A 24,608-nucleotide genomic window follows, 5' to 3' on the forward strand; every position below is an offset into this window, starting at 1 on the left:
GATTTTGACTCGAAATTGACTAGCTGAAACTCCAAATTTCATATGGGAACATGAAATTTGGCCAAAATAAAAGTTGTAGAGGAAAAGAAGATCTACAACTTTCGTTTTGGGCGAAAGTCGATTTGAGGCTCGGATCAAGGACAAAAACGAGATCGAACACGGCTAAAACAAAGATTACTATGCGAACCCGATTAACGCTAACGACGAACTCGAGTCCACGATTAGCGAATTAACTCGTGATTAGCGAGCACAATTAACACAGGGGTGTTACAATCACACTCCAGCAGACCCTCTACTAAAGCTAATGACGGACCCAGAACATTTTAGAAGACGGGTCATTTAATAAAGTAAGCTATAAATTATGTCTAATCTTTATAATATATATAGCCTGCTAATTATATGGGCCTAATGGAAACAAAGTAGAGGAGCTTGGGGTGTGGCCCAGAGTTGCCAGGCCCTGAGCCCGCCACTGACTAAAGCCCCCATTTCAAAGAGAACTTTAAATCTTTTCCACCACCCTCTATTTCTGGAGGGTCTCTAGGAAGCAATGTCCACTTATAAATGGATCCATCCTTTAGATTAAAATAAGAGGGTGAGATTTAGAGATCACGACTGAATTTGAAGTTAAAAAATAGCACTTAAAAATAGAGAAATCCCTCATTTATATAGTAGAGGGTTTCATTCGAGAATTATTACTGAAGATGCTCTTACTGTCGTAGTTTTTTTTGAGGGTCCTAGTTTTTTTTTATTTGAGAGGATTGAGGGTCCTAGTTGATGTGCCAGTGACGGCACACGGTAGGCAACCACAGGAAGCTGCCATTTTCAGGGCCATTGCCATTCCAGCTCAGCGCCAAGGCCCAAACATGCACAGAACTAGATAATTGTTTGTAAGGTTGGAACAATTGTTTCAGCTTTTAAAAATGGAAATATTCCAACTTCAACAGTCAAAATGTTCTATATTTAATTAGAGTTAAATTGTTCTATCTTCACATTTAAATTGTTCCACTTTTACCGTTATTGTTCTAACTTTATAGCTGAATTGTTCCATATTCAAAGTCAAAAATTTGTTCTAACTTTACAAAAAAATATTATTATATTCGTGGTGAAAAATGTTCATGAGCAAATAAATATGTTCAGAAATAAATAAATATCCATAGATAGTAGAATGTGATATAGTTTTGAAGATGTTTTTACATTAAACACAATGGATTAATCAGATTTTGATATAGATAATCGCTTTGATAAGTACGAGCTTTCTGTTTGAAATTATTTGCACGAGATTCGAGGCATGTCATGCTCTGCCACTTATGCCTTGACCGATTGCTTGTGCGCACCATTTCTAATGAAAAAAATAAAGAAATAGAAAAATTCGAAAAAAAACCCTCGAACCCACGTCATGCCCCAGCATCAGCATCCAATAGCCTTGTTTGGTTTCTTAGAATTCTAGTAATAATAACACTTTGACCGCTAATTACGGTGTCAAACAAAATCAGTTTACAAAATCAACTTCAGAACCCCGCGCTAGTAACCCTGAAGAATCTAACGAGCCATTTGACCATGTGATTAGAGGATGGTTACTGTAACATCACAGCTAATCATCAATTAATTATTGTCATTACATACAAGCAAAACCCAAGGCGACGCGATTTTTTCTTTTTTATATTTAAAAAAATCAAAATTTCAAAAATATATGTCCGTTTCGAAAATTTTAGAAAATATACCCCGGTCATGGGGCGACAGGCCCTAAATGTAATTTTTTCTTCAAATTTGCAACGACGTCCCTGGTCGGGGGCACGTGGGGACAGGGGGGTCTTGCCCCCATATATAACCACTCTACCCCTATTTCCTCCACATTTGAGCCCAAAAATTCCACCAAAAATCTAGAAAAAAAGAGGGGTGAGGAGAAGGGAAGCGGCGAAACTCTGCCGGATTGCGCACTTGTGATCTGCAGGTTAGTACATTTAGCTTATGTATTTTTCCATTGGTATTGTTGAGTAATTTAATTTAATTAGTGCTATAATAGAACCATTTAAATAGGAGTTTAGTGATACTTTAGTTACGTAGTAGTAAATTAGTTTAGAAAATTAGTACTACGCGTTTATTATTACAATTGCAGTACTATTAGAGATGTGTTTATAAATTAATTACGATTTAGAATAGAATTTCGCATATGCAGTATAGAATTTGAGTGTCATCACGTAGTTATGAATACTTATATGTTGTAGTTGAAATCCATACTTAGTTTTTACGGCTTATTGAATAAGGTAGTGAAGTAAAGAGTATAACTTGATAAGTATTCTGTGATATACATATATGTCGAGTAAGATGCAGTTTCAAGTATTTTTTGGTGACTACAATATTTTGTATGGGCCAAATGGAGTAGACCTTTCTGCCTTTAAGTGTACATCTAGCGCCATAGATAAACCTCTGGAGAGGAGTTTTGGTTCCATATGTAAATGGTTGCAGCATGGGTTCCGTGTTGATCCGGAGACACATGTGATGGCCGTCCAGTCTCTTGTTAATTGGGAGGTAGAAAGTGATTTATGGGAATTGATGATGATACACATCACTGATGACTGGCAGAAGTACATGCAAGCAGCTCTAGAGCGTGGGTAGCCTCTGGCCATTCTTGTTCAAATCCGGGAGAAGACACAAAATGAAATCCAACATGGTGCAGATCAAACAACTCCGAGAATTCGAAGAGAGACCAACTATGTTGAGCAAGATGAGTTAGAAGAGATAGCGAACCAAAACATCGGACCACAGGGCCTTACTGATGAGGGAGAGAGGATACATAGCATCGTGGACGAGATGGAGGCAGAAGACCAAGCCTCAATGGAGATGGAAGAATATGAGGGCTCATCTGATGACGAGCAGTACTCATTGCCAAAAGAGTGGAAGGAACATGGTTTTGGCAATCATGTCATAGAAGACGTACGAAATTAGGAGTGGGAGTACAGAGGGAATTAGGTATACAAGGTACAACATATCCAAACATTGAAGCCGTAAAAGATGCTGTGAGAGTATGTGCAATATCATTGAAGCAAGAATTTAGAGTCGTGAAGTCTGGCAATAAAGAATATGTGGTGAAGTGTGTGAATGATGGATGCCCATGGCGAGTACATGCATTCAAGGGAAAATGGAAGTCGAACTGGAAATGTTCCATTTTGACATAGCACACTTGTTTGCTGTCAGAAGTTCAGCCCTCGCATCGCAATATATCATGCGACTTTGTTGCAAAGCAAATATATGGGTTGATTATGGACAATCTAAATTGGTGCTTGAGGTGCTACAGCATGACTTGACGAACCTCTTCCCTTTCCTTTTCTCTCTTTTCTGCATCTAGGTTCATGTACAGAGGGAGGAACATCATGTGTTGGAGGCCATGGTTGCCCCTGGCGCAGGAAGGCGAGAGGCGTGTGGCGCGGATGATGCCACACCCTCCATCATCTCCACGTCGTCGTGGTGGTGGGAGTGCTCAACCACCCGAGCCATGGAGATGGGCAAGAGATGAGCTAAAACTAGCTAAATCCCCCTACCTGGCGCACCAAATGTCGTGGTGCTGCAAACCACAGCCGGGTGGCGGAAGGCACCCGCCCTAGCCCAGAGGGTGTGAACTCGGGGGTTAGCTAGTCTTAGATCAATATCACTCAAGAACACGATGAACACGGCAGGATTTAGAGTGGTTCGGGCCGCCGGAGCGTAATACCCTACGTCCACTGTGTGTTGTATTGCCTTCCCACGAGAGTGAGAAGGTTGCGAGAGCTTGAGTCTGTCCGTCTTCTGTTCTAGCGGGCGTGCTCTCCCTTTTATATGTCCAAGGGGAGCACGCACACTGAGCGGGGCCCCGACATGTGGACCCGGCGATGTATTATAAACTACACTTTGGCCTTCAATGCCTCAGATCCGGAGATCTTGTCGTCGGCTTCCGTGCGTAGCTTCTGACCAGGGATGGTCTTGAGTTGTCCTGTCAGAGTAGAGTCTAGCCTCTGCAGCCGCGCGTCGAGGTCATGATGAAGCGCCGAACTACTGACTCAGTCCACTGTAGCAGCGTGCACTGTTGCTCCAGTCAGTAGCTGGTCATCATGACTCATCGCCCATGGGCGCGGCGCTGCGTCTTTAATGCTTGCCTTGGTAACTGACGAGCCACCTCGGTAACTGGCGATCCACAGTGTGGACTGACAAAAGCTGCCCCGTGCCCAGCGGCAGCAGAGTATGCCTCAACCACTCGCACTTAATGCGGGTGGGCGAGGGAGCTTCCAGAGGAAGGCTTGCGCCCGCATCCGCGTCTGCGTGACACGAGGCGGCTCCGACCCCTCCCGAGCAGCTAGCTGAGCCGAGAGCTCACGGGGGTCCGGATAGGCACGTGGAGGTCGCGGACCCACCTGCGGGGGTTCGGGTCCACGGTCACAAGTGCCGAGCATTTTCACCTCTGGGACACGTGGTGACACCGGATATGTCCCCGAGCAGGAAGCGGGTCCGGGACCATTGGTTCGGTGAGATGGAGTCGGACCCCAAGGGTCCGGCTGCTCAGCTCCTTAGGGCGTAGTTACGGATAACTACGCGAGTCTTGGCACAGTAGGAGTGGGTAACCCAGCTGCAGGGTACCGACAGAGGGCCCCGGGCCCGCCTCGGGAGAGGCAACAAACCCGCAGGTGGGGCCACTACTGTGAGCAACTTGGCTGCTTCTGACGCCCAGCGGTGTGCGCCGCAAGGGTCTTGTCCTGCATCGTCCATCTTTTGGGTCACCTGCTGCATCATCACATTTGGACCTACACATGACTTAAGGTAGATGCTTAGTAGCATGCCCACGGGTCCCAAATCCTGTTGGCTGTAATCCTTTGAGATAGACAGCTAGGTTCACTGAACGGAGCTCAAGGGGCCGGCCTTTAGGTTAAGAGAAAATCAGGACCTCCAGGTTCCCAGTCCTAGGTACTACGGCACTCATTCACATGAGGTGGTGCGTGCAGGCTTAGGGTACGGAACTAGGCTAAGTGGCTACACCGCTCCGGACCTCCCCGGAGAATGAGTGCGCTTCCCTGAACCTGCAGGTTCCCAGGGGTCCGAACCCCTCTCTTCCATGAGAGGTCTCGAGCTAAGTCACTAACTAGCCAACTCAATTCGGACCACAATCACCGCACAAGAGTAAGAAGCCACATGGGGGTTAGCGCAAACAGAATGCATAGATTGAAATTGGAATGTAACATCCTTAGAGGCGAACTGAGAATAAACTTTTCCTTTATAACTAGATGTACATGAGATGTGCGATGTAAGCCAGAACACGGGTTTATGAGGCCGGAGCTGTCCGGACCTCCGGGCCCCCAGTCTTAGGTACTACAGTACTCGCCCTAGGGAGGTAGAGCATGCAGGCTTAGGGTACGGAACCAGGCAAAGCGGCTACACGGCTCCGGACCTCCCCGGAGGGTGAGTACGCTTCCCTGAACCTGGTTCGCAGAGGTCCGGACTCCTCCACGGGGGAGGCTCACCGGACTGGACCACACGGAAGTACTACCTAGTTACAAAGGATAATGTTTTATTCCCTGCTGGGCCTCTAAGGGTAGGACTTACAGAGATGTAGAGTCGGGGGTGCGACCGGAGTCGGCTTTCCGCCGGAGAGAGCAACCAGAGTCGGCTTAGTGCGACCGGAGTGGGCTTTCCGCCGGAGCGGGCTTCCTCACATGAGTGAGGTATGCTGCGAGCTGGGATTTGTCGCTCCGCCGCTCGCAGCTTGTGAGGGGGCCCTTGACGGGCGCCCTGACTCTTGCCGACATGCAGCGCGCGCCGCTGCCGACGGTGGCTGCTCCACAGGCACAGTTGCCCCTGGAGCAGGGACACGGGAGGCGTGTGGCGTGGAGGACGCCACACCCTCCGTCATCTCCACGTCGTCCACCCGAACCATCGGGGCGAGGAAGAGACGAATTGCGACCAGCTAGCGCCCCTACCTGGCGCGCCAAATGTCGTGGTGGTGGTGGGAGTGCTCAACCACCCGAGCCATGGAGATGGGCAAGAGATGAGCTAAAACTAGCTAAAGTACCCCTACCTGGCGCGCCAAATGTCGTGGTGCTGCAAACCACAGCCGGGTGGCGGAAGGCACCCGCCCTAGCCCAGAGGATGTGTACTCGGGGGTTAGCTAGTCTTAGATCAATCTCACTCAAGAACACGATGAACACGGCAGGATTTAGAGTGGTTCGGGCCGCCGGAGCGTAATACCCTACGTCCACTGTGTGTTGTATTGCCTTCCCACGAGAGTGAGAAGGTTGCGAGAGCTTGAGTCTGTCCGTCTTCTGTTCTAGCGGGCGTGCTCTCCCTTTTATATGTCCAAGGGGAGCACGTACACTGAGCAGGGCCCCGACATGTGGACCCGGCGATGTATTATAAACTACACTTTGGCCTTCAATGCCTCAGATCCGGAGATCTTGTCGTCGGCTTCCGTGCGTAGCTTCTGACCAGGGATGGTCTTGAGTTGTCCTGTCAGAGTAGAGTCTAGCCTCTGCAGCCGCGCGTCGAGGTCATGATGAAGCGCCGAACTACTGACTCAGTCCACTGTAGCAGCGTGCACTGTTGCTCCAGTCAGTAGCTGGTCATCATGACTCATCGCCCATGGGCGCGGCGCTGCGTCTTTAATGCTTGCCTTGGTAACTGACGAGCCGCCTCGGTAACTGGCGATCCACAGTGTGGACTGACAAAAGCTGCCCCGTGCCCAGCGGCAGCAGAGCCTGCCTCAACCACTCGCACTTAATGCGGGTGGGTGAGGGAGCTTCCTGCGGAAGGCTTGCGCCCGTGCCCGCGTCTGCGTGACACGTGGCGGCTCCGGACCCCTCCCGAGCAGCTAGCTGAGCCGAGAGCTCACGGGGGGTCCGGATAGGCACGTGGAGGTCCCGGACGCATCTGCGGGAGTCCGGATGGCACGTGGAGGTCCCGGACCCACCTGCGGGGGTCCGGGTCCGCGGCCACAGGTGCTGAGCATTTCCACCTCTGGGACACGTGGTGACACCGGACCCATCCCCGAACGGGAAGCGGGTCTGGGACCGTTGGTCCGGTGAGATGGAGTCGGAACCCAGGAGTCCGGCTGCTCAGCTCCTTAGGGCGTAGTTACGGATAACTACGCGAGTCTTGGCACAGTAGGAGTGGGTACCCCAGTTGCAGGGTACCGACAAGAGTTATCTTAATGTGCATCTCATACACCTCTGGCCGCATCCATATCTTATAAGAACTTTGTAAGAATCCAATGACATTAGGATGATTCGCTAGTTCACATACTCTCATGTATATATTCCGACGTTCTAGTAGGTGTCCCTTTACATCTTGCGTTGTAATATTTCGAAGCATTGTGAAATCTTTAAATTCTACTATTTTGGACAACACCATCTCTATCGTACCTTCCGCTAATGGATCCAACTTCTTACTGATTAAAAGATGTGTCATGATATTAAGTATTATACTAGATTTTTCTTCGGTTCATGAAAATCGTCCAGAATTGGAGGCAGCCATTGCCTTATGCTGTAATATCAATAAGGTACTGTCATTATAAATTTATAATTCTATATTTCACTATTCAAAAATTAATTCTATCATCGAACTCGTACTTAAATTGTTCTACTATAGCACTAATTATATTAAATTGCTATATAATATCAATGGATTCAAATATAATTACCTGCAGATCACGAGTGCGTAATCTGGTAGGGCTTCGCCGCTTCCCTTCTCCTCACCTCTCTTTTTTTTCAGAATTTTTGGTGGAAGTTCCTCTCTTTTTTTTCTAGATTTTTGATGAAATTTTTGGGCTCAAATGAGGAGGGAATGGGGGTGGGGACTTATATAGAGGAGGGGACCCTGTCGCCCGAGGGGGGCGACAGGCCCCCCTGTCGCCCGTTGGGGGGCAACCGCCCCCCCCGCCACCGAGCCCCCGCGCCGCGCTGACTGAGGACCGGTTTGTAAAAAAAATTTATAAAAAAGCCTATCGCCCTCTGCTTGGGCGACAGGGGGCCTGTCGCCCTCCCCATGGGCGACTGAGTCTCATTTTTGAAATTTCTTGGAACGGCTATATATTTTTGAAATTTTAATTTTTTAAATATAAAAATGAAAAAATGCCTATATATTCCAGCCCAACCAAATCCAAGTCCAGTGAGATTAGCAGAAAAGCCCACTGGCAGAGAGACACCCTAAAAAAAAAAATATTTAGAACAAAAAAAAAGGAAAGCAGACCAAGGAGGCAGATGCTGCGGCGCCTCGCCGGCGGAGGCGCCACCGTGCGTTCGTCGTCGGCAGCGGCGGCGTTCCGGCGGCTGCTCCACACCGGTAGCGGAGGCGGATGCGGCTCTGGGGAGCCGGAGAGTGTGGCGTACCGCATGTCGATGCTGCGGCGCCCCTCTTCCGTCGGGAAGAGGGGGCTCACCCGGAACTCGTGCAGCCTCATCGGCCGCCTCGCCGCGCCGGTGACGCCGTACGAAGATAGCTGCGAGGAATACCCCGAGGCGTACACCTTCCTCTCCGTCTCCCCGTCGTCGTCCGCGGCCTCCTCGAGCTCTTCCAACTTCAGGTTCGAGTCCCTCTCTACCGCTGCCCCAGCCAATCCTCATGTTCTTTGCCCCCTCTCTCCCCCAGCTCTTCCCTAGAAATTGGGCGGATTGTATTGTCCTCATGTGGATTTTGCTTCGCAGTATGTTCCTGCAAGTTTTTTACGGTTACTGATAGAAGACGTCACCGTAGTTCCCGTCAAAAAAATCCTCTGTCGCAGTGTTTTCAAATCGATTAGTCACGACTAGTCAGGCATATGGATCGAGCAATTCGATTCGATTATATTGCCCAGTCGACTGATAAGTTGACTAATCGTCGATTAGTCACGACTAGTCAGGCATGTCTAGTCGAGCGATTAGCTCTGGCCTCAATCTAGTAGCACTCAAGGCCCAACCGGGCAGCCGGCCAAGCTGCTACTGTCCTCTGCTCTCTTCACTCTTGTTGCCGGCTGCTGTCACCTCCGTCCTCTCTGCACCCCCATTGCCTGCCCCATATCTAGTTTATCCAACTTGATGTTCTGCTTGATTGCTTGTATTTCCCGAGCTTTGACTTACATGCGCTGCTACTCTGCCTCAGTGGTAGTGGTAATGTGGCTGAGATAGAAATGGAACAAGCTGCTGCCCCTACCGGACCAGTTCCTGATCTTTGTGTTCAACTCTATCTGTTCTCTACTGTATTTAAAGCCAGGGTCTCAGAGATAGGCAGCCGGCTAGGAGTCATGATCAGAGTGCAAGAATCAACTTGGATTGTTTATTTCAGATATTGGCTTGAAGGAATGCTATAAATTTTTAGTTGAAAAAAATGTGGTGTTGGTTTCTTAGGTTGCTAACATGACTGTTACAACTAATACATTTAGTTGTCTACAATAAATACAACAACAAAAGGCAATCTACCATCCAAATAGAGAGCAAAGAAAGCACTATGTACCAGAAAATGGCTCAAGCAGCAAGTCATTTTCATAACACCCAGGAACAAAACAGGAGTTCCTCAATGCATACCTGATTTAACAATAGCTTTTCTATTTCCAGTTTGTTGCTCCTGCTGCCAGTTAACTACATATGTTCTTGTTCAACTAACTGCTATTATGAGTTGGAGCAAATGAAAATGAGACACTATCATTCATTATGCTTACGGTATGAAGAACTTGAATAGGGTGACATTGCAGTGGAAGGGTGAGCTGGCGAATGTTAGTCTAAAGCATTTGAAGCACAATGACCTTGTTTATGTATCGGGTCATCTGAGCTCTTATCATAAAGTCAGTTCAAGTGGTGAACGGTATATTTTCTATAAGGTCTGATAGCTGCAACTATTTCCTTAATGTTTTGCCATTCTAAATTACACTTGTCTGTTGAAAACCAATTGGACAATTAGTGGTTCTGTATTGATACCATCTGCCCGTGTGTTGCACGTGTCAGTAGACCTTGTTTGCAATGCACATCTACTACTGATAAATTCCTATTACTTATGCAGCCTTTGATCAGAATTCACATCGTATAATTCCTATTACTTACCCGGATTTTGTTCAGATGCCATCATATAAATTATTTTATTCAATGTCTCAATACCTCAACACTGTAGACAGATAAATTTTTTTTGCAGATATTGATGAACAGATACATGTTCATGATGTTTACTTATTCCATTTTGCTTTGTGATATTAGTTGTCTTTGAGGATGCTTTTATCAGTGCATTATCTCTTTCATATATTTTTAATTGGAAACACATCATATGCAGATTTATGTCAACGAGCTGAATTATGTACTAGATCAAAATAAGAAGCTTCAAAATGATGCAGATGCAATAGATCCACCCGCAATGCCATCTATCACCCGTAAGTTTTGTCACTTTACATGTACTATTTTGTGCTGTAGGCTATTCATCACATATCAAGTATTCTAACCTCCGTTTAAATTGTCAGCTCAAATGCTAGAAGAGAACAAGTGCATAAACCGGCTTCGCTTGTGGCATGTCTTCTTTGCCAACCCTTATGAATGGTGGGACAACCGGCAATCCAAACGGCATGTCAATTCCCCTGATTTCCGGCACAAGGACACCCGCGAGAGAATATGACTTCGTCCAGATGACCCTCCCTGGGTACGTAAACAGCTTGAGATTCATGACCTGGAAAGAGCAGAGAATGGTCACAAGGGTAGTGGTCGACTGTTAAAAGATTACAATTGGAAACCTCAAGATTTTGACTACTATTTACAGTATTCCGCTGAAGCATGAGGAAGAAATATGACATCATGTGCTGAAAAATCAGAGAAATTCATGTAGTCATTGAAGGACTGTGCTTTTCTTCGTCTGATGACCTTACTGGATTGTATATATGGTATACTTCGCAGTTAGGTTGTGGAGTTTTTAACATTGCTAATTATTGGCTAGTGTGTAGTTTGTAATTCGTTTTACGTGTATTATGAGGTTCAAATGTGAAAGGCAAACCTCAACGGTCAATGGAACATCTACATTTTAGTTGAGGCACTAAGCGATATATATTGTCGTTACTTAAAAATGTCCCCATATTGATTGCTCCCAGTCTGTACAATATGACGTAAAAACCTATGGGAGATGTTTGAGCAGCCAGTATTAACCTTTTCTTGGGGTAGCACTAACCCTGACTATTCTGGGGCTTTTGGCGACTGTTTTTCCATGTCATTCGTCTCCTCATTGAGTGGAAATTTTTGCAAGCTCAAAGCTTGAAATCTTGATCAAACTGAAGCCACATGATTTGCATGTAGCCTCCTTAAGCTCAGAAGCAATGATTCTGTGAATGCTTGAAATGGTGTCAAAGGCTCTACTGAATAATTTGAACTACTGAGGTATGTCAACATGTAGGCGGCACTGGGACCTGCAGCTGGTTGTTTACCTTAGCTGTACGAATGACATCATACCAGACTCGTCACTCGTGTCATATTTCCAGAAACCAAACAGCGTGAAAATTGGTTATGCTTCCACGCAATCCGATTGGTAATCTTGAGCGTTATCAGTTATCACAGAACGCAAAGTCCTAACCAGCAAAAGCTCAGGCCAAATCACGTTCGCAGCAATGAATGTGCCGAACTCTGTGGATAGCTTAGTTACAGCCCAACGATGAACAAGCTCAACAAATTAGGTATACTATGCAACAATACCAAAGCTAAATTCAGATGTACACCAAAAGCAGCAGTGCAAACCTTTTTCATAGCAACTTATACCTGATATCAAAATAGTATCATTGGGTTGTCATGAAAAATATTTTCATAATGTAGTAATTTAACAACCTTTACTAATATTGACACATGAAAAGAATTGGTCAAACTTGTGTATTGGAGACCTGTTAAAATCTAAAACCTCATACATTTACTAATATAGTATAAGAGAATGTATTCCCTTCGAACTCACTATGAAAATCTACTTCTACATAGAGTGCAAAAAAAAATCATTTTGATGGTAGTATCCATAAAATAAATGGAAGAAGATACAAAGAAACATTTCTATCTGCATTAATAAAATATTACTATCATAAATGCTACTATTTTCTGATCTTTGTATGATTTCAGCACTGCTGGTTCTTTTCGTCCAAATGGTGAATAGACATTTAGAGGATTACTGGGTCTTTGTATCTCTTGAACAGATCCTCAATGCCGTCGAGAACTTCTTGTGGTAGTGGCCGTGGAGCACTGGTGAATGCATCAATGTTCTCCTTTAACTGATCCATGGTTGTTGCTCCAATGATGGAACTGGCAGTGAATGGACGGTCACGCACAAAGCCCAGTGCAAGCTGGACTGGAGTTAGCCCATGCTTCTTGGCAAGCTTTACGTATTCGTTTGTCGCTTCCTGCCATACAAAGTTGACCAAAGTAAAATAAAATGCACACCAATGCTGAAAGCTCCATAGAGTTGGGGCACAAAAAAATTGGTTCTAGTGTATAATCATACCTTTGCCAAAGAGGCATTGTAGCGCGCCATGTATCCAGGGAAGAGATTAAGCCTACTCCTCTTTGAAATGTCAGTGTTAGCATCAAGATACTTCCCAGTAAGAACACCACCAGCCAACGGAGAGTAGGCCAGCAGTCCAACATTGCAGTTATTTGGGTGGCAAACTTCAACAAGATCAACTATGATGAAACAAAATTAAGTTAAAAGGCAGCATTATCTTTCTACTTGTATGAGAAATCAAAGGAAATTCTCAATAATTTGATACGGTTTCAGAAATGATGGCATAACTAAGAGAGCTCAATGAATAAAATGAATGGATCAATGAAATCTTGTCACCTTCAAAGCGGCATCTCACAATTAGACTATAACTGTTCTGGATGCTCACAATCTTTGGGAGGCCTTGAGTCTTAGCAGCATGTACAAACTCCATTACACCATATGAGGTCTCATTGGAAACACCAATATAGCGAACCTAAAACAGAGACATACCTCATAATTTGACAATGCTTAATAATACGACTTTATATGATATTCTTTCCGCTAAAAAATAAATAGGATATTATTGAATGTCTTCTGAAATGAGCTATCAGTACTGAGACAAAAAAAATAGAAACTATTCAATGTGTCTCTACGTACACAGTAGTTACATGCTGATAAGCTATTTCAGTAACCAATACTTATGCGGCTATTATCAGATGCATGTTATTTAACATATTTTTTTAACAAAAATATATGTACCACTGTACCAGCACATGTGCTAAGTTGCATCCATGTCAAGACCACATATTTACCTATGTAATTGTCATATTTTCTCATACAAGAGAAAATGTTTATTTGTTACTACCTTGCTCATATAAGAATATCAATTATAAAAAGCTCACCTTTCCTTCGTCAATTAGCTCCTGGAAGGCCTTCAATTGACCCTCAAAAGGTACGCTTGACCTCCATTTGGTTGGATTATAACTATATTCACCAAATAGTGGCACATATCTATCTGGCCTGAAGATGTAAAGCAAAACATTGGAACCAAGAATGTTTCTTTTATTCAGTTAAATTGGAAATCAGATATCAATCCAATAAAATCCAACTCCTATCAAAACAAGTTTACATGAGCAATCAAAGAACTCGTGAAACTGCACCCAAATTAAGCTGGTGTAAAATAAATACATGAAACAAGAAACAACTACTTTAAGCTGACAAAACAAGGGTCAAAAGAAATAAACTGAAATGTATATAGTCGAGTATCTGGTATGTTCTAACATGATTTATAAGGAACTCAGACTGAAAAGCAAGAAGAATAAAGTTCATGTATACCCATTAGCTTTTTCCTCTCTCTATTGCCCAGAAAAGCAATAGAACGTGCAGAACCTTATACAAATAATGAGAATGGAGATGCGCCTCGGCTTCGGGGCCTGTTTCGTCAGACCTTGTTTTACATGACAAGGCCTGGTGGCTTCTGTCAATACATTCGCCAGGTTTTTCTATAACATAACACATAACTTCCTCTTTTACGAGAACAAAATGCATACAATTATTTAAAGGAATGTTTGAAAGTATACATATAAAATACTGAACACACAAAGTGAGCCTAATTATGGTTTCTGACAGGCATACAGCCAACAAGTGAATCAATCTGATACTGACCAGTGTATCTGAAGCAAATCAATGTAGTCTGTAGACAATCGTTTAAGGCTCTTTTCAACACTTTCTTTGATATTGGCAGCATCAACACACACTACTTTTGCATTGTCCCGAAGAAAAGTGGATCTTTCTGAATAACCAGCAACTTTGGTCGCCAAAATTATCTAAAATGGACAGAAACAAAACACGCAAGACCCATCTGTCAGTGTCAATCAGGTCCTCTAAACATGCCATCACATAGTGGGAAGCTTAGGGAATGTGAATTGTAAAGACTGAGCAGTATTTACTCTTTACTCATTTGCGTAGTGTTATTAGTAAAAATATGCTTCTAAACCCCAAATGCTGGTGTAAACTTGCATATCACGTAAGAATCACTAATCACATACAGTCATACAGACGATTCAAAAATAAACTAACCGCATAGAGAGATAGTGAGTTTATATAAGTCTTTGAGTTTCATGCCTACACTATTTAGGTTACCTTGTCTCGCGGCTTAGATTGCATCCACCTGCCAATATATAGATCGGTACTTCCTTGAGTGTCCTTGTTCGTTGGAACAGGGTACTACAGATCAAAAGGAAAAATGGAAGTTGAAAAACAAAAAGGTATATCGATCACTAGACTTCAAAATACAAGATAGATAGTCAACAAAAGCAAGAAAGTACTATGCACTGACAATTTCTGCGGTGTCAAGGATATTAATGCCTTGATCGAAAGAATAAGAGAGCATATCATGAGCTTCCTTTTCTGTGTTTTGCTCTCCAAAAGTCATCTGAAAAAGAAAAGGATTAATCTTGAGATGCAGAAATTGTATTTGACAGTAAGGAGAATACTCGTTTCCAGTTTTGTACATACTGTTCCAAGAGTGACCTCACTGATAAGGAGGTCTGAATCTCCCAGCTTCTTGTACTGCAATTGTGTTTGTGCCAGTGCCCGAACCTGGCTGCAAATGCGTTTCATGTGCAGTCTTTGAGAATGACGGGCATGAAGGGCTGATAAGGCATAGCCATGCGATGAAGGTGAGGTGACCGCAAACGCTGACATGGCCATTTGTTGCATACTGAAATTCCTGCATATGGCACATCAACAAGTAAATGGTCAGGTGTGCGGTGTGCCATAAATTGAACATGCCTTCAGAAAGTAGAAGGCCTTTTTTTATATAATGGAAAAGTTCTTCAAACCCTTCATGGAAGGGGCATCAGTCCACAATTATTACAATCATACTCAAAGGTTTAAGACACATAGCATCCAATATTATTGAGTGTAGCATAAACGGTCATCCGTGGGACGCGAAGAACTCCATGGCTCTTGACTCTAAACATTGACACGCCTTGAGAAGCTCCATGGAAGCTTAGTCAGCACATGTTGCATCATGTCATGGGTAACAAAAATAACTTCTTCATAGTGGTTAAATTGATTACTTTACTTTCTTAATGTCCATAAAATTATTAGCAGTAGGCATAGCAAAACTGCAAAAGAAAGGGAAAGACTAGGTTGAACCCATTGGCGGATTCCTGCACTGATCCTACTGTCCTACCAAGGCACCAATGCTGCAGGTAACTGCTTGTGGAGTTCTTTGTCCTTCAATCTCGAAAAGAATACGAATTTCTAGTTTTCTACATCGACATGGCCGAGGAATCGTCAGGGACAAACGAATAGAAAATTTGGGACGTATTGCAGGCCACAACCACAAGAAACCTTTTGAATTACTTCTATCTTTTCAGAAAATACAAGGCCCAATAGAAAGAAGAGGAGGACTGGTACCTGTATCCCGGTCTAGGTGATTCTCTGGCCTCCGCGGACAAGCCAATCCGACGCGCACCGGCGAACAGAGGGGCAGCTGTGATCTAGTCCAACAGTGGAGTAGAGTACCCTGCACCGAAGGCCAGAGAAACCCCCCGGGGGTGGAGGAGAGCCGAAGCAAGAGGACTGGTGCAGTGGAGAAGTGGTGCGGCTATGTTCTTTCCTGGTGGGGGTGGGGGTGAAGCCGACGAGGCGGATGAGGTGGCCAACCCGCCACGATGGCGCGATGGGCGGCGGTCGGCGGAAGCGAGGTGTGGTGCCGTGGGGATCCCTATATAACTTCTGGTACACGAATAATCAATGTATCCATAAAGTCTATTAGACCCAAATTAGATTTAACATTTTCTGAAAAATATTTTAATATTTTGAAGTACTAGATTCAACATCTTTTACAAACTATTTCAACATTTAAATATAGTTGATTCAACATTTATCAACTTGCATCAACATTTTTTGAGAAAAAAACACCGGTCGCCCTCTTCCTCTCCGGCTCCGGCGTTGGCGGTGGCGCTCCCGCACAGGCAGGCAGGCGCGGCGGAGCAGCGGCCGCGCACCCCAGTAGACCACGGCGGCCGGGAGCGGCGCGCAGCAGCAGCATGCGCGCAGTGGCAGCACGCACAGCGGGGCGCAGCAGCAGGCAGCGCAGGCAGCATGCTGCATGCGGAGCGGGGCGCAGCACCCATGCGCGCAGCAGCAGGCAGCTGCGCGGCAGGGGGGGCGGCGGTAGTGCGCGGAGGAAGAAGAAAGGAGGAAAAAAGATAGGGTTGAGAAGATCTAACAAATGGAATAATTTGCACGAATCTCAAACAGCAGAAGGTGAGAAAGAAAAAAAATTATGGACGATGTATAGGATTTCCGGGTGCCGTGCCCTGCCGGCGAGCGGCCGGCACAGGCCCAGGCTGACTTCTCTACAAGTCCATATGCCGTTTAGGCCCAGCCCATCTGCTTGGGATCTGACCGCCTCGACACTCCAAGTCGTCGTCACACAGACCAGGTAGAAAAATGAAAAAAATGAGTGAAGATGGAGGAGGAAGAAGGTGTGAGCTCCTCATAGATTCCGGACGTGTTTAGTTCCGCGTAAATTTTTTGAAAGAAAATTTTATTATTTTGGGGTCCTAAATAAAATATATATATACAATTTTTTTTGCACGGATAAGTTGTAAATCGCTAGATGAATCTAATGAGTCTAATTTATCTATAATTAGCGAATGGTTAGTGTAGCATCACTATTGTAAATTATGGATTAAATATATTCATTAAATTCATCTCGCGATTTACAACTCATCTGTATAAGTTTTGTAATCATATTTTATTTAATACTCCATACATGTATTCAAATTACCTCCGCTACCGGGTCGAGTTGTGCTTTGTGTTACCCAGCGCCACAATATTTATTCATCTGCAGCTCTCACCTTATTATCAGTTACCACATGGAGTTCTAGTCTTCATCATTCACAATCTGATTAGTCAATTCTAAAATAAATAAATAATTTACCATAAATATTATATATTTGAAAACAAAAATTTGTTATAGTGATAGGACCTCACAGAACTGAAAACACTATTCCTCCATGGGTCATTTGTAATGATTTTGGGGGTGTTTGAATCCTCTAACTAAACTTTAAACTTTAATTCCAGTCACATCCAAATATTTGGATACTAATTAATTAGAAGTATTAAATAATTAATTAGAAAACCTATTACATAAATGGAAGCTAATTCACAAAACAAATTCATTAAGCCTAATTAGTCCATAAATTTATAATGTTGTGCTACCGTAAGCATGTGCTAATGATGAATAAAATAGGCTTAATAGATTTGTCTTGTCAATCAGTCTCCGTTTATGCAATTAATTTATAGTTAGCTCATGTTTAGTCATTCTAATTAACATCCAAATATCCGGTATGATTATCTAACACAAGTGACTATGAGTAGTGAAGTTTTAATCTTTTTCTCTTTTCTGATTTTGAAAAAGGTGAAGTCTTAGGCCCTGTTTGGGACGGCTCTCAGCAGCTCCGACTCTTCTACGCATAATACTGTAGCACCACTGTTTATTGAAGCGGCTTCACTCTGTCCCTTCTCTTCTCTCTCACTGACAACGCGCATTGTTCACGAAGCCGCCGAAGTCCGATTTGGGTGGCTCCGCCAGCTCCGCGCTACAGTAGCACTACAGTGCCGGAGCCGGCGAGAGCCCTCCCAAACAGAGCCTTAGGGCGCCTTTGGCACCGCTCCGCCCAGAGGTGCTTCAGCTTCGCACTGACTACAGTAGTGCAGCACCGTGCTATACTGTAGGTTGAAGCTGAACCAGCTCCCCGGGATGCTACAGTACAGTGTGAGGGAAGAAGCTCGCGAAGCTGAAAAACGGAGCTTCGGCTGCTTCGCGCTACAATACTTCTACAGTACAGCTTCGGGCAGCTTCGGCTTCGCCTGCTGCGGGCACTGTTTATTACTGCAGCGCTACTGTGCAACACTGTTGAACACTGTAGCAAGAAGCCCGCACGGGGCCGATGGCAGAAAATGAACTAGCACGCGGAGAAGCCGGAGAAGCAGTAGACGAAGCTGTCTTGTTCGGCTGGCTGTCTGCCTGATTTGGTGTGAAAGAAAAATACTGCTGGTTGGCTGACTGATTTAGTGTGAGAGGAAAATACTGTTATGGGTGGCTGAATCTCCCAGCCGATCAAGGCAAGCTTTGCTGACCTTAATTCGAGATATGGCTTCAGCTTTGCTTTCAGTTGTCTTTCCCCCACTTCAAAAAAAAAAAGTTGTCTTTCCCCGCCTCCTGGCTGCGCAAGCATCCGACCCGTCGCTGCCCACCAGCAGAGGCCAGCCGAAGAGGGAGCCCAAGCAAACCCAGCCGACCTACTAATTAATCATCACGAGAGAGGCTGACCGGCCCAGCTCGTCGGCATCGCGAAATGACGAGATCGCCCCTGCGCGCGGCCACCCGGCAGTCCGTTCTCAGCCGTCCAGGGCTCACTGGCTCAGTACGGACCACCTGACAGCCGTCCGATCCCATCCTGGGCCGGTTACGCGTCTTAACCGACCGGGAGCCCATTCCGGTAACTCCGCACGTGCACTTTTTTGACTATTACTGCTACCTCGAAGATATTTCTCCGCCATCCCTGCACTCTGACTGACGACTTGGTCCCACCTCCGGCCACCGACGTCGGCCACCAACGGCGGTGAGTGACAGGTGGGACAAGATGGGTATCTGGACCCACATGGCGGCGTGAGCTAGGTTCGGGCGCGGAGGGCGAGGAGAATCCCAGCCCATCGTCTTTCCCACTGGGACAGAGCGAGAGGACAGAGGACAAAAAAAAAACATTTTTTTCTTGCTTGGCGAAACAGCGCTGGAGACTGCTGCTAGAGTGTTGTGAGAGAAAAATACTGTTAGCTAACTGATGGCTGAAGACTGCTGCGGAAATGGCACGAGAGAAAAAATACTATTGCTTGGTGCCGGAGTGGAACAGCGAAACAGAGTGAGAGACCTCAGACCACCAGTGGGGAGGGAGAGAGCAAGAGGGCGATAATAATAAATAACTAGGCAGGCTGACGCGCGATGCACGTCTATTTGAAAGATATTAATTTGAAAAGAATGATGAAACATAAATTTATATTTTGTTGTACTCAATCCAATATTAAATTTAGATATTTTATGCTATCATAATGGTCATCTAAGCACAATATAATTTTTTTTAGAAATCCGTTGACTTTTAGGTGTGAGTAAAAATAGCTGACAGAGTAACGTATAAAATTAGTGATGAAAGAATAATTGATCCTATTTTTTAATTTATGTACGTGAAACAAACTATAAAAAGTATTAGAGCTATCGTAGATGAACGTGGTGTACAAAATTATTATTTTCATATATATAGTAAAAGTTTAATTTATTTTATATTTTCTATATGAAATCATCATCGATGTTTTTTTTTCAAATGATAGAGGCACCTAATAATACCGTGAGTCCATTAAGTGGGGCACACTAAATGTGCATGGGTTGCAAATGGTGTGGCCCCCACTTTGTAGTATACAAACAGTAGGGCTACTACATGTGAACGCAGTATACAAAATCATATTATTTTTTATATAAAAAATAATTAAATATATTTTATACGCAGGCCCCACTTGAATAGTATGCGGGCCCCTCTTAAGCAGTACATGTGGGCCCAATGAACAGTACCTGGCCCACGTGGGCCCCACTTAAACAGTCAGGTTGGCGCGCTACGCGCGCCTGTACCCAAAACGTGGATCTAAAATATTAATAGAAAGATATTATCTGTTACTATGTTCGAAGCAACATCGTATCGATGTATTGAGTTAGATATAAAAATTACAGTAAAGCGGCATAGTAGTTTTGTGTCTGAGAGCGCGCAAATCTCAAGCATTGTAGTATAGAGGTACAGGTAATTTTTCCTTAGGATTTTTTTGTGTCAGTAGGTATAGTTTAATTACTTTAGAAGGAAAAAAAGTAAGATTAGAAATGAATGAACAGTTTAATTATATTTTGTGGGTTTACGGAGGGAAATCGAAGCCCAAGAAGTAGTACAACTACCACATGTAAATGTAGTATACAAAGTTTAGTTATTATTTTTTGTATGTAGGAAGTAGTTAAATATATTTTGTATTATTAAATAAGAAGGAAAATATTTTTTAAGATAAAAAGACTAATTTAATAGAATCGTGGGCCCCACATGGGTCCCGCCTAAATAGTACGCGGATCCCACGCGGGTCCCGCCTGAATAGTATGTGGGTCCCATGTGAATAGTTGTGGGACTCACGTGAACAGTGCACAGACCCCCACGTGGAGCCCGCAAACAGTAGCAAGGCCTCTGAGAGCGCGCCAATTCTTGGCACTTTAGTATAGGTACTCAATCAATAAATAAAAAGGCAGCGAGCGAGGTGGGGGAAAAGGGCGAGGTGATAGACAAGGGGAGAGGGGATCACGAGGCAGAGAGACAAGGGGAGAGGGACAAGGCAGAGAGACAAGGGGAGAGGGGATCACGAGGCGTGCTTCCTCCTCCGCCCAATCCGGCCCCAACCAAATCCCCGCCAGCGCCGCCGCCTTTACCTCCGCCCCGGAGCTAAAAGGGAGGGCCAGGCTCGGTTCCTGGATCGCGGGGTCACGGGACGCGCGCCGCGGTCGGGTGCTGGGCTGCTGGTGCTGGTGGGAGGACTGATCGGGCGACCTCTGGCCTCTGGGTCTGGGCGGCGCTGGCGGGATAGGGAGAGGCTAGAGGCGGAGGCGCGCGGGGAGGGAGGGAGGCCAGCCGAGGATGGACCGGGCGGCGGTGACCGTGGGGCCCGGGATGGACATGCCCATAATGCACGATGGCGACCGCTACGAGCTCGTCCGCGACATCGGCTCCGGCAACTTCGGCATCGCGCGCCTCATGCGCAACCGCGCCGACGGCCAGCTCGTCGCCGTCAAGTACATCGAGCGCGGCGAGAAGGTGCGCTTGCTGCTGCCGCCGCTTGCTCGATTGCTGCTCGCCTGCCTTTGCTCGATCGGCCCCCCGTTTCAGAGGCTTCTTTTCTTGCTTCCCCTGCAGATTGACGAGAACGTGCAGCGCGAGATCATCAACCACCGCTCGCTGCGCCACCCCAACATCATCCGCTTCAAGGAGGTCATCCTCACCCCGACGCACCTCGCCATCGTCATGGAGTACGCCTCCGGCGGGGAGCTCTTCGAGCGCATCTGCAACGCCGGCAGATTCAGCGAGGACGAGGTCCGTTGCTTTTCCGTTCTGATCACCCCTGCATGCTTGTTTGCTGATTGCTGTCTCCTGTTGCCGTTCCTGTACATGGTTGATTAATCACCTGTCAAAGCTTTCCCACCTTTCAGGCGCGTTTCTTTTTCCAGCAACTCATATCAGGTGTCAGCTACTGCCATTCCATGGTACTGTTCTAACCCTTTTTTTCTTGTTGCGTTATTATTCCTGTATTATTACCAGATATGGCATGTTGACCATCCATGTTTAGTTCCGTGCTGTACTGGTCTGGTTTGTTTGGCTAAAAATGCTCTGTTTTGTGCCTACCTTTTTCGTCAAGCAAGTATGTCATCGAGACTTGAAGCTGGAGAACACCTTGCTGGATGGGAGTACGGCCCCTCGCCTCAAGATATGCGACTTTGGCTACTCAAAGGTACTGCCGATGCTCCAGATGTACAAAATTACCCTGTTTACATACAAAATTAGGTGAAAATGAACAGTAGTTGCAGTTAACAGGGCACACCTTTACTCTGCTACTATACCAAATGAGGAGTAGGATTGAATAGCAACTGCAGTTAGCGAGCCTTGATGTAATGGAGAAAAAGAAGTTAACTGAAATCATCTGCTTATATAATGCGAAGACGAAGGCAGTTGTAGACTTTGTAGTTTTAACTCTATTACTAAGTGCTGTTATCGAGTTCCTTTTTTTAAAAAAAAAACTGCTATCGTGTGCTTTTAAACATTATTGTTACCATGGGGAATGTGTCCCTGAACTGTTGCTCTGCTTATAACTTCTTTTGCCTTGCAGTCGTCAGTTCTACATTCTCAGCCGAAATCTACAGTGGGAACTCCTGCATACATTGCTCCTGAGGTTCTTCTGAAGAAAGAGTACGATGGAAAGGTATTGTTTGTGTTTCTACTGATTATCCATACTGTTTCTGGCAATGCACATGTGTTTGTTCTCCACTTGAGCAAGATATTTTCCTTACAAAGCATTTACAATTTTTTGCATGCGTAGAGTGTAGCTATGTGTGATAGGGAACTATGTTGGAGTATTAGTTCAGCCAATAACATTTTGTTACTAAACTAAGGTTGCTGATGTGTGGTCTTGCGGAGTAACCCTTTATGTGATGCTGGTTGGTGCATATCCATTTGAGGACCCGGATGAGCCTAAGAATTTCAGAAAGACAATTCAGGTCTCATTGCAGCCATATTTTCATCAGTGTTTCTGAATCAGCTGAATATTTTGATTGCAGATACTAATGCGATTTATTTGACAGAGAATATTGGGTGTGCAGTACTCAATTCCAGATTATGTCCACATATCTCCAGAGTGCCAAGATCTTATTTCTAGGATTTTTGTTGCCAACCCAGCCACTGTGAGTACTTTCAGCTTTGTTATGGGGTCCCTAGGTTTTGCACAATGTTTCCTTTGAGCCAATCACTGACATTGTATATATAGAGGATCACCATCCCTGAGATAAGAAACCATCCATGGTTCTTGAAGAACCTCCCAGCCGACCTAATGGATGACAGCACGATGAGCAACCAGTACGAGGAGCCAGAGCAGCCAATGCAGAGCATGGATGAGATCATGCAGATACTGGCCGAGGCGACTATACCAGCAGCTGGTTCTAGTGGAATCAACCAGTTCTTGAACGACGGTCTTGACCTCGATGATGACATGGAGGACCTTGACTCAGACGCCGATCTCGACCTAGAAAGCAGTGGGGAGATCGTTTATGCTATGTGATGTCACCAAATACTCTTCCACTAAGCAATGCGTATCATCCCCTGTTGCTTCATAGATTATTGAGAGGGGATGTGAACTGTGGGTAGTAGTACAGTGCAAGTGCTGTTGCCGGTGCAGCTCATGCCTGATGCGGTGATGCCCCTTTCACCATCCTTTTGTTTTGGCTGTTGTTTTGTGCACCTCCAGTGTTGTACAACAGTTAGCCTTTTTGGATGTGCCTGTGTTGCCGCTGCTGTTCTCAGTCTCATCCATCTGAGAAGAACCCTCGTCTCTACACACCCCAACTAAGGGACAGTGTTATACTTGTATTATTCGATTGTGTTTGTATCATAGTATGTATCTTGCTGTAGGCAAATAAAGAGATGCTACAATTTGCCGTTCTCTATGGCTTGGTGTCATGTTCATCTTGCAAGTTTTTGAGAACACGCCGGAGATCGGACCAGAGCGGCCTTAAGTGTTCAGTTTATAGAAGGCAAAGAGTTAAAAAAAAAGTGAAGACATGAGTTCTGAAAAAAGAATAAACATATGCAGTCAGTAACCATTTCCCCTCTGTTGGGTTTGGAAAACCTCCACATCTGAACAGGAGAGATTTTGCTGAGCAACTTCCGTACCTGCCACTGAAACAAGACTTGCATACGAAAAACAAAAGGAAACAGATGATAATTGCACCAGATGATCATGTTGTTAAATGTTCACAATATCAGCAGGCTCACACTACGATGTTTCAGAAATTTACAATGCACATTAGAAACTATCTTCAATGTATCTTACCTGGAACTTCAAATATGTTAAAGATATCTCAAGAGCGAGCAAATAAGAACTTTGCGCTCAGCACGCCTCGTTAACTAAGCCAACACAATCACAACAACAACATAGCCTTTTGTTCCAAGCGAGTTGGAATAGACTAGAGATGAAACCCAAAAGACACAAAGGTCACAGTTCAGGCACGCTGATAGCTAGTCTCAAAGCGCTCCTATCTAAAGCTACCTCTTCAGAGATATTCTAATCCTTAAGGTCTCTCTTAACCGACTCATCCCAAGTCAGTTTAGGTCTACCTCTACCCCTTTTTACCTTATCGACACACTTAACAACCCCACTACGCACTGGCGTCTCAGGAGGCCTCCGTTGGATATGTCCAAATCATCTCAACCGATGTTGGGTAAATTTCTCCTCAATTGGTTCCACCCCTGTCCTTTCCCGAATAATTTCGTTCCGGACTCTATCCCTTCTTGTGTGTCTGCAAAATCACCGTAACATCCGCATCTCTG

At 45.1% G+C, this 24,608-nt stretch overlaps 3 protein-coding genes across 3 annotated transcripts; 2 read left to right on the top strand and 1 right to left on the bottom strand.

The window, feature by feature from the left end:
• Positions 1-8,147: 8,147 nt before the first annotated feature.
• On the top strand, positions 8,148-11,029 carry LOC120650367 (protein OSB1, mitochondrial-like). The gene is made up of 4 exons (XM_039927480.1): positions 8,148-8,539; positions 9,670-9,808; positions 10,252-10,348; positions 10,436-11,029. The coding sequence occupies exons 1-4, from the start codon at positions 8,217-8,219 to the stop codon at positions 10,585-10,587; spliced, it is 711 nt and encodes a 236-aa protein (XP_039783414.1). The 5' UTR covers positions 8,148-8,216; the 3' UTR covers positions 10,588-11,029.
• Positions 11,030-11,736: 707 nt separating this feature from the next.
• On the bottom strand, positions 11,737-16,148 carry LOC120650368 (protein tas-like). The gene is made up of 9 exons (XM_039927481.1): positions 15,841-16,148; positions 14,932-15,145; positions 14,753-14,848; positions 14,557-14,640; positions 14,080-14,240; positions 13,317-13,434; positions 12,772-12,907; positions 12,436-12,614; positions 11,737-12,334 (listed from the first exon to the last, which is right to left on the bottom strand). Exons 2-9 carry the CDS (start codon positions 15,133-15,135, stop codon positions 12,095-12,097), a joined length of 1,218 nt encoding a protein of 405 aa, XP_039783415.1. The 5' UTR covers positions 15,136-15,145; positions 15,841-16,148; the 3' UTR covers positions 11,737-12,094.
• Positions 16,149-20,827: 4,679 nt separating this feature from the next.
• Positions 20,828-23,725, top strand: LOC120650369 (serine/threonine-protein kinase SAPK10-like). Its single transcript, XM_039927482.1, has 8 exons — positions 20,828-21,329; positions 21,429-21,605; positions 21,722-21,775; positions 21,928-22,020; positions 22,396-22,488; positions 22,679-22,783; positions 22,868-22,966; positions 23,050-23,725. Exons 1-8 carry the CDS (start codon positions 21,153-21,155, stop codon positions 23,338-23,340), a joined length of 1,089 nt encoding a protein of 362 aa, XP_039783416.1. The 5' UTR covers positions 20,828-21,152; the 3' UTR covers positions 23,341-23,725.
• The last annotated feature ends 883 nt before the right edge of the window (positions 23,726-24,608 follow it).

This window comes from Panicum virgatum, chromosome 9K (genome assembly GCF_016808335.1).
Source record: "Panicum virgatum strain AP13 chromosome 9K, P.virgatum_v5, whole genome shotgun sequence".
Lineage (NCBI taxonomy): Eukaryota > Viridiplantae > Streptophyta > Magnoliopsida > Poales > Poaceae > Panicum > Panicum virgatum.

Excerpts from the sequence above, each read along its gene's own strand:
- LOC120650368 (XM_039927481.1), bottom strand. The coding sequence starts at position 15,135 with ATGCAACAAATGGCCATGTCAGCGTTTGCGGTCACCTCACCTTCATCG. Across the intron at positions 12,908-13,316 it reads AGCTAATTGACGAAGGAAAG|GTTCGCTATATTGGTGTTTC; the intron begins GTGAGCTTTTTA and ends TCTCTGTTTTAG. Across the intron at positions 12,615-12,771 it reads TGTGAGATGCCGCTTTGAAG|TTGATCTTGTTGAAGTTTGC; the intron begins GTGACAAGATTT and ends GTTTCATCATAG.
- LOC120650367 (XM_039927480.1), top strand. The coding sequence starts at position 8,217 with ATGCTGCGGCGCCTCGCCGGCGGAGGCGCCACCGTGCGTTCGTCGTCG. Across the intron at positions 8,540-9,669 it reads TCGAGCTCTTCCAACTTCAG|GGTGACATTGCAGTGGAAGG; the intron begins GTTCGAGTCCCT and ends GAACTTGAATAG. Across the intron at positions 9,809-10,251 it reads AACGGTATATTTTCTATAAG|ATTTATGTCAACGAGCTGAA; the intron begins GTCTGATAGCTG and ends CATCATATGCAG.
- LOC120650369 (XM_039927482.1), top strand. The coding sequence starts at position 21,153 with ATGGACCGGGCGGCGGTGACCGTGGGGCCCGGGATGGACATGCCCATA. Across the intron at positions 21,330-21,428 it reads ACATCGAGCGCGGCGAGAAG|ATTGACGAGAACGTGCAGCG; the intron begins GTGCGCTTGCTG and ends CTTCCCCTGCAG. Across the intron at positions 22,967-23,049 it reads TTGTTGCCAACCCAGCCACT|AGGATCACCATCCCTGAGAT; the intron begins GTGAGTACTTTC and ends TTGTATATATAG.